The sequence below is a fragment of the Hyaena hyaena genome, unplaced genomic scaffold (assembly GCF_003009895.1).
Source record: "Hyaena hyaena isolate Hyena2069 unplaced genomic scaffold, ASM300989v1 scaffold_236, whole genome shotgun sequence".
Taxonomy (NCBI): domain Eukaryota; kingdom Metazoa; phylum Chordata; class Mammalia; order Carnivora; family Hyaenidae; genus Hyaena; species Hyaena hyaena.
This window is the reverse complement of record NW_024080868.1, coordinates 603,104-619,433: the sequence shown is the minus strand read 5'-3', so window position 1 is coordinate 619,433 and position 16,330 is coordinate 603,104. Positions and strand designations below refer to the sequence as shown.

The 16,330-nt window shown below is 41.0% G+C and overlaps 1 protein-coding gene across 1 annotated transcript in view; it reads left to right on the top strand.

Moving 5' to 3' along the window:
• Window positions 1-5,563: 5,563 nt before the first annotated feature.
• Window positions 5,564-16,330, top strand: part of C9 (complement C9) — a 50,392-nt gene continuing 39,625 nt past the window's right edge. Inside the window, exon 1 of the mRNA XM_039244288.1 lies at window positions 5,564-5,640. Within this exon, the coding sequence (XP_039100219.1) occupies window positions 5,564-5,640 (77 nt within the window). The remainder of the gene's footprint in view (window positions 5,641-16,330) is intronic.

Below are 16,330 nucleotides of genomic sequence, written 5' to 3'. Positions count from 1 at the left end.
CTCCCAGCCTGCCTCTCCAGCCTCTTGTTCTCTCCCTTTCACAACTGCTTGGCTTCAACTGGAGAGGCAGTCTTCCCACATTACCCTCATCACAAGCCATGCTGTCCTCACTGCTTTGAGATCCACAGTTGACCAATTGCTTCCTTATTCTACCATCTCCTTCCATTAGCAATAAGCCTCACAGTTCTGCCTTGAGGTTGCAGGACCAAGAAAACATAATTTTAAAAAAGAACATTAAAGAGAATTTGACATTTGCAAAGCATCATCCCCTATTATATTTAGTTGGGTTTACATGTTGTTAATTGATAAATCCGTATATAGTTTTGTCCTCAAATACTAGTTTCTTTTTGTCAAAGTTCCAAGTTTCAGAAACCAAACATACCCAAGCCAAGTGAAATCAACCAATCATTCAGTAACTATGAAATAACCATGGAATAACTATGAAGTAACCGTTATGAACCTGCTTAACACTATGTACACTGTCAAAATACTAATGCAATAAAAAGCAAAGATGACTTCCAGTTATAGAAACCAAAAAGACAGTTAATGTTGACTTATTAATGAAAATAAGAAATATAAGAAGAGCTTCCTTGACAGGGACAGGGCAAGAATTATGTGTGTGATTTTAGACACAGCAAGTTCATATTACCATGGGCAAATCAAAGTCTACCCCGAGATTCCTTAAAAGTGCTTGAAGACTGTTAAGCTTGGAAGAAACACTATAAGTTCTGCATTTTTTGAGAAGTATCACTTTCAAAAGTATCACTTTTTTATAGATATCTATACCTCTAAAACAAGAACCCAGAAGATTCTGGCAAAGGAACTTCAACAGACCAATCTTTTGAGACTTCTAGTTTTGAATAGTGGGTTCAATCTTAAGAGTGGGCAAGAAAAGAGGGATAGGCTGGGAAGCAGAGAGACTAGAGTACAGGCTCTTGAGGATTATCAACATCTGTATCATGGACAAGGGAGAGGAGCTAGCAAAAGAGAAGCAGAAGATCAGGAAATGTTATATCACAAAAGTCAAGGGAACAGAGAGTTTAAAGCATAAGAATGGCCAGTCAGGTCAGATACCTCTATGGGACAAAGATTATGGCATGAGTGTCCCTTGAAATTAGCAATAAGAAGTCTTGAATGGATTAATAAAGGCCAAAGTCAACTGCAATAGGTCAAGCATAACCATGCAATAAGGGAAGAGAGTTGATACAGACTGAAAAAGAAGTGTGGCTAACAAAACTAACAGCAGAAAGAGACAACCAAAATGAAGAAATCAAGGAGCTAACTGTCTCAATAAAGCCAAGAGAGGGGATATTGAGAGTATGCGGGTGAAGTAGCTGGGAGAATTGGAAATCATGGTCAGACAGTAGGATGTTGACATTTTAAAAGGTGAAGCCAGTACAGGTGTCAGAATGATGCTAGGACTGTGGGTTAGATGGAATTGAGATAAATATTCATAGAGCTGATGGAATCAAGAAAGAGTGAGGCAGGGCAGTACTTTGGAGAACACTGAATAACTATAGTAAAGGCTGGAGTTTGAGTGAGGAGAGAGATAAAAGGCAGTGTCAAAAGCCTTGGGTAAATGTAGACAGTTAAGAGTGTTGGTAAATAGAAGACTAGAAGACAACATAGCCAGATCTTGTCAACTTCAAAAAAGGAAAGGATTGTACTGAGCCTTTCCTTAAATGAAGTGCTGTAATGCAATCTAGTGAGCCCTAAGTAGTTCCATGTGACTGTAAACATATCTGAGCCACAGGAATTCTTATTACTGTAAAGGGATCGCCAGACTTACATCACTCCCATTGAACTTCACAAAGAACCCCAGAACCACTCGATAGAAAAATTGTTCTCTCTTTCATTATAAAAGAGCTCATTTGGACGTGCTGTAAAAAGGGCACAGAACCAGCAGTGAAGAGAGCTGAAATCTGATGCTTCCCCTACCCCTGACTGTGTGACCTTGGCAGTGTCACTTCCCATCCCGGACATCAACTTCCTCCTCTGTCTATATATATTCATTGATTGATGCATGTAATTCCCAGTATCTGTCGAAGCCTAATATGTGGTAAGCACAGTCCTAGATGTCGGGGAGATAGCAGCAAGCAAGACACACCCAAAACCAAGGGGCCCACCATCTGAGTATTCTAATTCCCTCTGGCAAGTGTGTGTGTTCTAAGTGAAAGCACTGCAATTTCACTGTGGTGGTCTAAGACCTGTGGGTCTTTCAGGATACAGTCAGAAATGGATATGGAACGAGATGGCGGCTCCAGCTTGAGATCCCTGGACACTGAGGGAGTCCATAAAATTTCTAATAATAAACTTGCAAAAAACTGTTTGCATCGCTTTAAGAGAGCCAAGTGGAAATTATGCTCAACACGTTTACATCACATCAGTAAAACATAAGTGTTTCTGCCTCATGGTCACACATTCTAATGTACACATGTGCATGTCTCTGCCTGCAAAATGGGAAAAAGAATTATTATTGTGCAATAAATATAATTTAATGCACAAAGTTCCCAAGCAAATCAAAACCAAAGGGAAATTAAAAAAAATTTTTTTTATGCTCCTGAGTAGAGAAAACTTTGAGAGTCCTCAGCAGAGTGGAGAACTCTGGCATTCAGCTTGAAGACACGTTTGCTGCTTTGTACGTGAAGCCTTGGCTATATTTCTCTGAGCCTCATCTGCAAAGCCAAACCAGAAGCCTACCTTTTATGGAGTTGAGAGGGTTTAGTGAGAAACGTTCTAGTTTCATATTTTTTAAGTAACATAATTAAAATAATAACAACAACAGAACTGGTGTGTGGTGGAAAGAATCTGAGATGTGGAGTCAGACATACCAAGTTCAAATTCGAGTTTCTTACCAACTGGAGATGGGTGATGCTGGACAGATGATGTAATCTCAGTACTTTTCAGTTTTCTCAACCGTAAAATGGATTATTTTGAGGATTAAGTAAAATTATATATATATATGAAAATGCATATATATATATATATATAAGCTTGACATGTTATAGAAGTTTGATAAACATTTATCTTTTCTTTGAAACCCATTACATATTAAATAAAAAATATTATTCTTTTCACATCTCTAGTCTAGCATGTTTCATTTCTCCTAGATATACACCGAAGTTTAAACCTCACTTAAAAACCTACCAGAAGGGTACCTAGTGGCACAGTCAGTTAAGTGTCCACTTCTTGGTTTCAGCTCAAGTCATGATCTCACAGTCTGTGAGACTAAGCCTCACGACAGACTCTGCACTGATGGTGTGTAGCCTGCTTGGGATTTCTCTCTCTCTCTCTCTCTCTGCCCCTTCCCTGCTTTCTCTCTCTCTCTCAAAATAAATAAATAAACATTTAAAAAATAAGATAGAATAAAAAATTAAAATATGGCAGATACATGATAGATGTTAGGGCAAAGAAGAGTTAAATACAAAAAAAGGAAATGTATATCACATTTTATATATTAATAATATATAATATAGAATTAATATGTTGTTTTTATATTTTACTGTTCCCATTCATTTGCTACGTCACATATAGTCCACACCGTGGGAATAAAACAAATAGAACTTCTACAGAGCAATTCACCATTCAACCAGCCAGGTAAGACATTTCCTCCTCCCCTCTTCCCTGCCTCTGAGTGGGGGCAGTCAGTCACCAAGGACAGAGGAGGTTTTCAATCTCTGTTCACAACGAATTATCAAGTATCATAAGTCTAACACATTAGCATTAGGTCTAATTAGCATAAAACATCCTCTAATCTTGCTGGCTCCCAAGTCCTTCCAGTAGGTACCCTGGCAGGGTCCAGAGAGTCCACAGAGGAGCCCTCATCATTGCTCCATCATATTTGACAGATTCCTACTGTATCTGGATGTGGCCCTCTTGTCATTAGCTAAGACTCACAGGAAGCGTCCTTGGCATAGATTTCATCACTGCCGTAGTGGCAGTGTTGCTGCACACATTCCTATCGCTGCTGCCCTTGGCAATTCGGCACGGTCTGCAGGTGAACAGCAAGTTCAGGAACAATGAAATTAGCCCCCTTAGACACCTAAACCTCTCCGCATAACAAGGAGAGGGAGGCAAGAAAGTCCATGGAGGGTAGACAACTTTCACTCTAAGTAGGACCATTAGTAGAAATGTAAGGTGGTGCTGGAAAAAACTAGCTGTCTGATAACCCCCCACCCCACCTTCTGTTTTATCAGTCTGTGTATAGGCTAATGTTTGAAAATTGCCTATTTGTAATTAATAAATATTGACAAAGGCCCCTTAAGTCCTGGGTCAGCAAATATTTTCCCCCAAACTTAATGAAATATTGTTTCCCAAGCTGGTCATTTGAAATCTCCATCCTGGCCACACATTGAAGGACCCAGCAAGCTTTAAAAAAACAAAACAAAAAAACCCCCAAAAAAACGATGCAGGGTCCCATCCCAGATCAATGAAATTAGAATCAGGTCGGGGGTGGGTAGGCATCAATGGCTTTTCACAGGTCCCGGTCATTCTGTTCCACTGTACAACCAGTGTTTTAAGAGTGGCTGTGGTGGGGCGCCTGGGTGGCTTAGTCTGTTAAGCGTCCGACTTTCGCTTAGCTCATGATCTCGCAGTTCGTGGGTTCGAGCCCCGTGTCGGGCTCTGCGCTGACTGCCAGCTCAGAGCCTGGAGCTTGTTTCAGTCTGTAACTCCCTCTCCCTCTGACCCTCCCCTGCTCACGCTGTCTCTCTCTCTCTCTCCTAGAAATAAATAAAACATTACAAAAAAAACTTAAAAAAAAAAAAAAGAGAGTGGCTGTGGTATCCACATTCCCTGGCGTTTAAAAAACACCTTACCCTTTGCACAAGTCCCAGAGAAAGTGAAAGAACGAAGGAAAAGGTGTCCTTTATGATGGATTGGAGCAAATTGTTCCAGCTCAGAATCTCTCTTGCTGACAGGTGTGTTTCTGGGATAAGGAGACCGTGTCCTCCTGCAGAATAGTGTAAAGCCCTACGGAGTTTTCCTAGATTCTTCTCAATGTCCCCTAAGCCTGACAGAAAGCCCTCTTTGCCACTGCATTTACGCTCCACTGCACCCATGTGGCAATAACCCCCACAGCTCGTTCTCAGATTGCCTCATCTGTGTCTGGGCCTCCTTTTCCAGTCAGGGTGGCTCTTTTACTAATTTTGAGTTGATGCCTCTATGAGAACCATCCGCAGACCTTTTTTCCCCAAATTACACACTCTCATCCCTTCCTCCCAGAGGCTCCCAAGAGGAGAAACACTGGAGTTTTGCTCTGTTCTTGTTCTTGTTTTCAACACTCTGCTCACGTTAGCCAATTTAGCACTCACCAGCTCGTTGGCCGAATATGCTTCTCAATATGAGAGAACAGTAGGCCACAAATTACGAAATGACTTTCCTTTGACTGGACTTTGGCTCCCAGGAAGCCCTGTGTGACAAAATCCTGACTGAAAACAAGCAGTAATTGTCCTGCAGTTTTCTGGACCTTTGCAAATAAATGCCTTCCAGGACCTGTCTGCCCATTCCACGCAGAGCTGTCTGTCGTCTGTCCATTCCACGCCGAGCTGTCTAGAGAGAGCAGATGTCTGCCAGCCAGGGACTTGCCTTTGCAATATGCGTCTTACAAATAGGTGTTCTGAGTGCTGGGCCCACTCTTAGGTGAGTCGCTTTTTCTGTTTGTCTCTGGAATTTCACTGCTTTGATATTTCGAGGCCTGCTTCTTAGCAGGAAAGCAGGTAAAATTTCAACCCACATTGAGGTAGATAGCCCCACAGTTTAAACTTTGAAATAGGGTGAAAAAATGGGGCAGGAGTGTGTGTCTTTGAGAGTTTTGTAAGGAAACCTGCTGCATTTTCCAGAAATTTCTTTCAAACAAGCCATTCCAATGTTAAAGCCGAGACAGTCTTTTTTTTTTTTTTAATGTTTTGTTTAATTTTTTTTTTAATTTATTTCTGAGAGAGAGAGGCAGTACGAGCAGGGGAGGGTCAGAGAGAGAGGGAGACACAGAATCTGAAACAGACTTCAGGCTCTGAGCTGTCAGCACAGAGCCCGACATGGGACTCGAACCTACAAACCGTGAGATCATGACCTGAGTCGAAGTTGGACTGCTTAACCGACTGAGCCACCCAGGTGCCCCCTCAGACAGTCTTTAAATGCTTGGAATTATGAAATAAAGCCGGTTTTCACCGGAGTATATTTGATAAATCTGACCTTATCAGTATCTAACATCTGAAAAGTTTAAAATAAAGAAAATTAATCTTGCCCTCATTCTGCCTCAGTGTCTAGCACTCTTAACTTTTGGATGCATCACCTTATTGCTTCCATGCCAGGCAAAGGTTAAACATTAGGCCTTTCCTCCTCGACATCCCAAGTTGTATCCAGAGGCACACATTTTGACCTTAGGACTGGGGTTAATTTCCTCCTTTCAAGAAGAATTACCCTGGTGCGGACCCATCAGCCATGTTTCCAGCCAACACTTACTTTCTCTCCTTTCGTTCTGATCCTATTTGGGAACTTGTAGCTCCTTCCAAGCCAAGCCAGGATGTGCTTACCCAACAACTACGCAGTACCCACAGTTGCTGGAGAACATGTAGACCTGGGCCATCTGACACACAATGATCTGATTTGGGGGCAGTATTGAAATATTTCAGGCTTTTTTCAGAGTCTGTGACTCCCTCTCTCTCTGACCCTCCCTGCTCATGCTGTCTCTCTCTCTCTCTCTCTCTCTCTCTCCTAGAAATAAATAAAACATTAAAAAAAAAAAAAGAAATATTTCAGGCTTTGACAGTTTAGCCCGGGGCACTGTCTGCCCCAACATCGCCTCCTCTGCCCAGATTTTAACTGCAACCTGCATCCATTTCCACTTTGGTCATTTGACTCTTGGTTTAACCAAATTCTGTTCTGGGATCTGACGTCTATCTCAAGCACATCTTTGACCCCTCCCAGCTCCAGTGGGGGCCACCCTGCCTCCTCAGCCCAACTTGGCCTGTGGTTTGCTCGCAGGACTACATCTTCCAGCAGAAGGGGACACAGAGGTGCTGCACAGACCTGCACGGGGTGGGCGAAGCGCCTCACCATGCTTTGTGCCATCACTTTCTCTTCCCAAGTTAGCTAAAAAGCATTATTGCATTCAGAAGGTATTTTCACTCACTGGGCATTGGGAACAAAAGGGATTTGGGAAGGCAGTCACTAAATGTGGCTTTAGCCTTCCACCCTGACCCTTTCTTAAGTTAAAAAATAATTTAAATAACCCACATTCCTGGATTGAGACTCCCGCTGACCAAAAATGAGAGGCTGTGAGGAAGGCTACATCCACTTTGAAGTTTGTGCCCTTGGGTCCTGGCCTCACTCAGCTATTTCGGGGGGGACCAGAAAGCCGCCCTGGCCTCCACCGGCGCGTGCCCCAGCTCCCAGCAGGTGCACCACTGAGCTGGATTTGGCTTCAAGCGCTCTCATCGCCAAACCCTCAAGAGTTTGTTACGGTTACCGCCGCTCGAACACTCTGTGCTCTGCCCTTTGACAGAGGGTTGAGGTCAATAAAGAGTGTTCAGATCAGTCATGAAGTGAGACACATAGTTCAGCCAGAGAACTGGAGTTTGCAAATGATTTATTTTTTTTAATGTTGATTTTATTTTTGAGAGAGACAGAGACAGAGCACAAGTGGGGGAGGGGCAGAAGGAGAGGGAGGCGCAGGATCCCAAACAGGCTCCAGACTCTGAGCTGTCAGCACAGAGCTCAACACCGGGCTCTGTCCCACCAGCCATGAGATCATGACCTGAGCCGAAGTTGGACACTTCACCAACTGAGCCACCTAGTGCCTTGCAAATGATTTTTTACACAAACTTGATTAGAATGGAGCACTCTGGAGAGAGGCTTCCCAAACTCAGGTCAAGGCACCATTACTAACAAACCATGAAAGTTTGGGCAGATTACTCAACCTTTCTGCATCTTGGTTTTCTCATCTGTAGGATGGTGGTTGTACTCATTTCCCAGCACCACAAAACCGGCGGCTTCAAACATCAGAAATCTATTGTTTCATAATCCTGAAGGCTGGAAGTTTGAAATCAAGGTGTTGGCAATGCTGTGTTCCCTCAGATTCTTAGTAGTGTTCTTCCCCATTTCTGGTGGTGCCTGGTGATCCCTGGCATCCCCTTGGCTCACAGCTACCTCCTTCCAGTCTCTGCCTCTGTCATCACAGGGCTAGCTCTACCTCACCCTTCCTCTGCACACCTCTGTCAGGTTCTAAATTTTCTCTTTTTACGAAGACATCAGTCATATTGGATTAGGACCCACCCTAACTTGATTTTTTTCTGTAAAGACCCTCTTTCCAGATAAGGTCACATTCTGAGGTACAAGGGTTAGAACTTCAACTCACTTTTGGGGGGGTGGGCCCCAATTTACCCCATAACAGTGACAATAATAGCACTTACCTGATAAGGGTTTTTGGGAAAGCTAAATCATACTCCATATATTGTTCTTACCACATCTGCGCCTGGCATGTGGTAAAAACTCAGTATATGGGAAATATTCTTGAAAATAATGACTTGCTATTACTTTGATATGCCTCCTGGTTAGGAAAGGGAGGGATAGAGTTCCAGCCAGCCTTCAGGGAATATCCTATGGCTGCAGATACTTCATCTGAAGCCACAGTGACAGTGAGTTATTGCTACTGGTGAACTGTTGGGAATATCAATAATTGTTTGTTTGCAAATGTAAGAGTGCCCATGAGAATAGGTCATGAGCAGGGCATCATCTCATGTTTCTCAAGGTAGAATAGAAATGTTAAAACCAATGCATGAGTAGAGTAATAGCTCCTGACACTGGTCTTGGAGCCAGAGGGCTCGAGTTTGATTCCAAGTTCCATAGTTTCTTAGCTATGTGACCCCAGTAAAGTCCTTAATTGCTCTAAATCTGCTCCTCACCTGCAAAATGGGAATACAAATGTGACTTGCTGTGCGACATTCCTGAGATAATAAATGCAATTTCCCCACCGCAGTGCTGGGGCAGATCTGAGTGCTCTATGAATGCAGCACCCATTAGTTTTTTCTTTTTCATTTGTAAATAACAACATGTTTACATGATTCAAAGATCAATAAAATTTATAAGATATACATCGAGATGTCTTGAGAGAGATTTGTGTTATTACATATAAAATACTTTGACTAGTGCCCCTCTCCCAGTCTACCCATTCCCATAGGTAACCATCTTTATTAGCTTTCCATGTAGCCTTCCAGAATTTATTAGTGTAGATTAAAGCATAGAGTCATATAGAATCTTATTCCTCCTCCTGCCTTTACACACTCTCTTATACTTTGCTTTTCCCTTTTTCCTTTATGATATATCCTAGAAACCTTTCTGTATCAATTTAGAAGGCACTTCCTAATTCTCCTCACAACTGTTTACTTTTCCATTGTGCGGCTGCACACTTCAGATAATCTATCTTTTATTGATTAACCCTTAGGTTGTTTCCAATTTCTTGTACTATTAACAGTGTCGCAATGAATATTTTTATTCCTATGTCATTTTGCAAGTGGATAGTGGTACCTGAGCATTAATTCCCAGAAGTGATGTAAGGAGTCAAAAGGAAATCACCTTTGTGAATTTGCTAAAATTGCCCTATGGCCCTGGAAGGTTTGTGTTACTTTGCACTTTCCCCAGCAGAGTATGAGTGTTATTTCCCCACAGCCTTGCCATTTTATTTTTATATTTGCCAGTCTCATAGGTGGAAAAGCAGTATCTTCAAATAGTTTAATTTCCCTCTCTCTTTTCTTCTTCTTATTTTTTTAATTGAAGCGTATTTGATATACAGTATCCTATTAGATTCAGGTGTATGTCATGATATTTCCATGTTTTTATACATTATGAAATGATTCCCACAATAAGATTGCACATCCTTTCATATGTTTAAAGGCCCTATGTATGTTTTTCTTTGTGACTGTCCATATCTTTTGCTCATTTTTCCATTAAGCCTCTTGTCTTTCTTTTAGGAATTTCTATGGCCACTTTATAAACTAGTCCTTTATCTCTGGTAAGAATTAAAGACATCTTCCCCAATTTGTCAGTCATCTTTTGTCTATATATTTGGTGTGTTTTCAGTGTAGTTATAATTTTCATATTTATCTTACTCTTCATTTTCGAATAATTAAGAAAGAGCACTAGACTGGGAGTTAGATATCCTGAGAGCAGCTAGGTAGGTGGCTGTTGGAGAGAAACTGCCCAAGTTTGAATCCTAACCCAGCTACCAAGTACCCTCTGCTGTGTAACCTGAGGAAAATTACTCACCATCTCTGTGGCTCAGTTCATTATCTTTAAAGTGTGATAATACTAGTAACACATCTTACAGGGCTGATGTAAAAATTAAGTGATATGATAAGAATAAAGACCTAGGAGAATTCTGACATAAACAAAGCACTCACAAATGTTAGCAATTATTATCCAATTTATTTGAATTAATTTATCTCAATGATCTGAACAAATACTCAAACATCTGCTAATGGGGAAGCTAGGCTTACCTATTACATTGAAGATATCCTAAATGTCAGTGTTTCCTCCTTCTTTGTTTTTAATGTTTTTAATATTCATATTCAATACAAGCTAACAGATATTTATTTATCAACTACTATCGGACAAGGACAGTCACTTGTTTATTCATCCGTGTAATACAGCAAATATTTATTGTGTTTGTGACATCAGCCAGATGTTGGATCGGAAGCTACAGTGTAATACTAAACATGTCATGAGGGTCTCTGGCCTCACTGGGCTGACAGTCTAGTAAGGAATGTAAACAAATAAACAGCAATTGAAGCTCGGCTAGGTTCTCTGAGTGAAGCCCATGAGGCGAAGGGAGGTAGACTCCTATGAGCTTCACCATTCCACTTGTGCACTGGCTTCATCTGTCCTAGCCTCCACAAGAACTTTGCTCCTCTAACTCTTCCTCTCTCCTGAATAATCAATATCTCCCTTTGTACCAAATCATTCCCATCAATGTAAGACATGTTGTAACATTTCCTTTAAATGGTGGCTCAATCCTCAGGCTTACTCCAGACCTACACACTCACATCCAGCCTCATGGTGAGAAATAGGACTTAGATTCTGACAACGCTCACATTTACATGCACAGAGCACACCGCTTCACTGAGCACAATGTCTAATTACTTAAGTCAGAATCTCTTGAACATCTAACGACCCAAACTTAACCTGTCCCAAATATACCCATTGGTTTGTCGGCCCATCTTCACCCAACCTGTGCCACTACTCACGAAGTTACTCAGGCGATAACCTGGGACTCACACTTGACTCCTGTATTCGTACCCTTCCCACATGCATCTAACAGCACATCTGTTGGTATTGCCTTGAAAATATACCCCATATCTGCCCACTGCTTGCTTTGTCCACTGGGACTACTCTAGCCCTAATCACTATCATTTCTGGTCTGTCGCCACCCTTGCCCACACTCTACCAGTCAGCTCTCCATCTAGCAACCAGAGACATTTTTAAATCTTTTAAAACCATAACTCTGGGTGTTACTCCTGTTCTCAAACTCCCCAAAGAATTTCTGTCAGGCTCAGAATCCAATCCAAACTCCTCACCACGGCTGCCGCAGGAGCTGCACCCTCCCTGTTTCTCCAGACACCTCCACTCCCCTCCCTTTTTCTCATGCTGTCATCCTACTTCTGTGCCTTCGATATACTGCCTCAAAGCCTTTGCGTTTGTTTGCCCCTAGCTTAGAACACTCTTTTTCCAGACACACACAGCTTCTCTCTGAATTCATCCAAGTAGCTAATCAAACATCACCTTCTGTTCTGGTCATGTTTTGCTGTGTAACAAACCATCCCAAGATGGTTGTGAAAACTATACCAATTATTTTATTTGTTCATGAGTCCAAGGGTTGACTGGGCTCAGTAAAGTAGTTTTCATGGGCCTCCCATGTGGGTGTAGTCAGATGGTGGCTGGGCCTGGGATTATTATGATGACCTCTTCACTCATGTGTCTGTCATTTGGGCTGGGAAGACCCAAAGAGCTAGGGTCTGGACCAATTGATTCTCCTTGAGAATCTGTCTCTCTTGCTCTCTCGTTCTCTCTGCTCTCCATGTGGCAGACCCAGGGCAGTCAGTTTTATAAATAGTGGGAAAAGGCTCCCAGATCAAATGTTTTTAAATAAATCAATAGGACTTGTATGGCTTTTTCTAACCTAATTTTAAAAGTCATGCAGGCACATTTCCACTGCTTTCCACTCATCAAGGTATTAAGAAAAACACTACCAGTTTCAATAAGAGAGCACAGACCCCCATCTTTGATGGGAAGAATGACCAAAAAAATTGTGAACACATTTGTAAATCACTGCACTTCTTCTGAGAGGGCTCTTTGGCTAGCCCATGTAAGAATCCCCTCTCCCCTACCCCAGCACTGTGGCACTCTATCCACTTACCCTGCTTTATCTTCCTTTACAGCTCATAGGTCTTAACAGATAATGCAGGCTATACTTGTCGGATACTCGATTGTTGTATCTCATCCACTAGAATGTAGGTTCCATGATGGTAAGAACACTGTCTTGTTGCCCCAGCCAGTTAGAACAATTCCTGACACAGAGCAGGCCTCCATAAAGGTCCTTGAATATGGGCTCATTGGGAGCACACAAAACAAGCTCTGAAGTAAAACTTGGAAAATCAAGAAAAGTCCTTAAAAAACTAGCACTGGGCACTGTTGTTATATTATCTTTTCGTCTTGATGAATTGCGTGAACTAAGAAAACTGGCAGATCTGTGAGTTAAGAATGCAGTCCTAATTAGCTTATACTTCTCCACTCAAAGGAGCCACATTGTCTTCTTTATTGACAAAAAGATTCCTTCCTACAGCAGGTGTTTTTTTGCCTGGGACTGCTACAATGTGTCCTGGAGAGTGAGCTGCTCCTGAGGTTTCCTTTTACCAAAGCTGGAAACATTTTATGGTGGAGAGATGGGACCAGGTTACATCAATGTCCCTTCATTTAATGCTTCTGGCCCAGAGCTAGACCTCCTGTCATGTTGATGTACATCACTTTGATCTGGGAAGTGACTTTCAAGCTGAGATTGAAACACTTGGAGATAGGTTTTACTTGATAAACACATTTCATCCAAGAATCCAGAAAGTGCTTTACAAATACTTCTGCACTCAGCCTAATAACTCAGCAGGGTGAAAGGCAGGCAGTAAGCATTGCACATACACAGCCCTTGAACTACGAAAGATTATCTGCCTAGTGAGTCAGAGGAGCTTGGGAGGGAGTGTTGGGCTCAGAAATAGCTACCCAAGATCATTCATCTCCTATCTTAGTATTTGTGTACTGCATTCATTTCAATAACACATTCCTTTTGAATAATCTACTATTTCCTCCTAATAATTCCCCAGAGTCCTGCCATATTTTGCCTCTGAGAATCCAGGTACCTGGTGCATGAGGGGAAAGCAGCCAGAAGTTCCCACACTTTTTAGCCTATTTTTGCCTAATTTCATATCATTTAGGTTTCAACTTAAAATAGATTCAGGAAAGAAACAAAATGTCCAATTAATGTGCTTTACCTGGAACTGCTATACTAGACAAGAAGGAAGGAAGGAAAGAAATTTTTGTTAACTTTCTGTGTCTCAAAATGTCTCTAAAACTCATGATAATATTACATCCAAAAAATATTGACTAAGCTACGACCTTTTAAGTCATTTCAAGGAGGCTTTGATTGTTGATGTAAAGGGGAGATGGTATGGGGAACAAGGCAAAATTGCAGTGAACTATGAGTGGAGAGAGGTAAATTCTCAATCCAGTTTTGCCACTAACTGCCCAACTTTGGATAAATAGTGTAATTCTGGTTTTAGTTTCCCATGTACAAAAGACAACTAATAACACCTACCAAATTTCCCCCTCAGTAGTAGAATGAAAGATTAATGAGAAAACGAGGTTTCAAAATTGTCTAGTAAAACTAGTAGACAAATAGAAAAAAACCATTTAATCATAAAAAAAATATTTATTGAATGTTGTGGGCTGAATTGTGCCAACCCCCAATTCATATGTCTAAGTCCTAACTTCCAATACCTCAGAAAATGACTATTTGGGGAGATAGGGTCTTTAAAGAGGTAATCAAGTAAAAATGTGTTCATTAGGGTGGGCTCTGATCCAATATGACTTTATAAAAAGAGTCCTTATAAGAAGAACAAATTTGAACACAGACCCATAGAGAGGAAAGACCATGTGAAGGCATAGGGACAAGATGGGCAGCTATAAGCTAAGGCGAGGCCTCTGAAGGCATCAACCCTGCAGATACCTTGGTCCCAGACTTCTAGATTTCAGAAGTGTAAGAAAATAAATTTCTATTGTTTAAGCCACACAGTCTGTCGTATCTGGTTATGACAGAACCAGTAAACCAACAAATACCCTGCACCTGATATCTAGAGGGCTGTAAGTCTTCTCCCAAGGCAGGATGTCATCTTGGGACCTTCCTATGGGGTCATTCAAAGGATGGATCTTTCATGGGATAGACCCAAATCATGGTCTAGGAGGGTAATAAAAGATCAAAGGCAGAGAGCTCTGTACCAAGTCCAGAGTGTGAGTCAACTCTACAAAAAAGAAAAGGAGTTCTCAAGGTAGAAGCTAAAAAGGAAGGGAATCAGTGTGATGTGGTGCTATTTTTTATACAAAGGATGTTAGAGAACAGTCTATCGGCACTGCCAGTATCTTCGGATCAGGGTCTTTGGACCTGTGTGTGAAACAGATGAACAGCCTTTCTCAGCAGCTCCCATCACTGGCTGGGTCTGAGGCTTGCCCAGCAAAGGAGTCTAACTCATTCTGGAGTATTTGCAGTGGATTTTACCATCCAGACATGATCCTTCAGTCTGTACTGTACTCTCTGAGCTAGTTATTCACTGAAGCTGATCTCATTGGCAGATGAGAAAGACAAAAGTATCATCCTACTGGTCTATAGGCGCAGTTTCTACAACCAAGAGATAATCTTTTTGGGGGAGATGCAAAACAAAATTCTAATGTAATCATCTACGTAAGAGATAAACTCAAAAAAAAAAAAAAAAGACAGGAGGAGATAATCTAGTTGAAGGCAACAAGACTAATACTGGAGAAACAGTTATTAGAAAGATACATGAAGACATTAATAGATAGAACCTAGAGGAATTCCTGAAACTAATGATAAACTACCTCAGTCACATTTTTAGTTCATGTTAGCTTCGAGTTTGGGTTATAGTGATATAATGGGTACCCCTAACTTACTTGAATTCTACACCTTCAGATTTCATGAATATCCTCCAGATGTAGCAAAGCATTGTTTTGTAACATTGCATGAAAATGAGAGTCACCCAGGGTACTTTTTTTCTTCCAAGATTTTATTTAAATTCAAGTTAGTTAATGTAGTATATTGGTTTCAAGAGGAGAATTTCATGATTCATCACTTACATATAACACCCAGTACTCGACACAAGTGTTGTCCTTAATGCCTATCACCTATTTAGCCCATCCCTCCATCCACCTCCCACCTAGCTACTGTGTTTGTTCTCTATAGTTAAGAATCTGTTATGGTTTGCCTCTCTGTTTTTATCCCATTTTATCTTCCCTTCCCTTCTTCTGTGTTCATTTGTTTTGTTTCTTAAATTCCACATATGCATGAAATCATACAGTATTTCTCTTTCTCTGACTGACTTATTTCACTTAGCATAATACGCTCTAGCTCCATTCCCATTGCAAAGGGCAAGATTTCATTCTTTTTGGTTCATTCTCTTTGGCTGAGTAATATTCCATTATATATATATATATATATATACACACATACATACATATATATATATATATATATATACACATACATACATATATATATATATACACCACATCTTCTTTATCCATTCATCAGTTAGTTGATGGACATTTGGGCTCTTTCCATAATTTGGCTATGATTGATAGTGCTGCTGTAAACATTAGGGTGCATGTGCCCGCTTTGAGTCAGTATTTTTGTATCCTTTGGATAAATTCCTAGTAGTGCAATTCCTGGGTCATAGGCTGCTCTGTCTTCAAACCTTCTGAGGAACCTCCATCTATGCCATATTCCAGAGAGGCTGCACCAGTTTGCATTCCTGTTCCAAGAACCTGATATGAAAGCTGAATAGGATTTAAAGTTTCCTAGCTCACTGATACTGTTATTTAGAATAAAAGCTCTCTTAGTTCAAGGATTATGGTTTTTGTTTTATTTTGTTTTGTTCTTTCGCACACCATTATATTTCTCATGTCAGGCAAATAGAGACAATTAATAAATATGTGATGAATGAATAAGTGAAAGTATGCATGAATAAACAAACTAATTAAATGAAATATATCATTTCAAAGG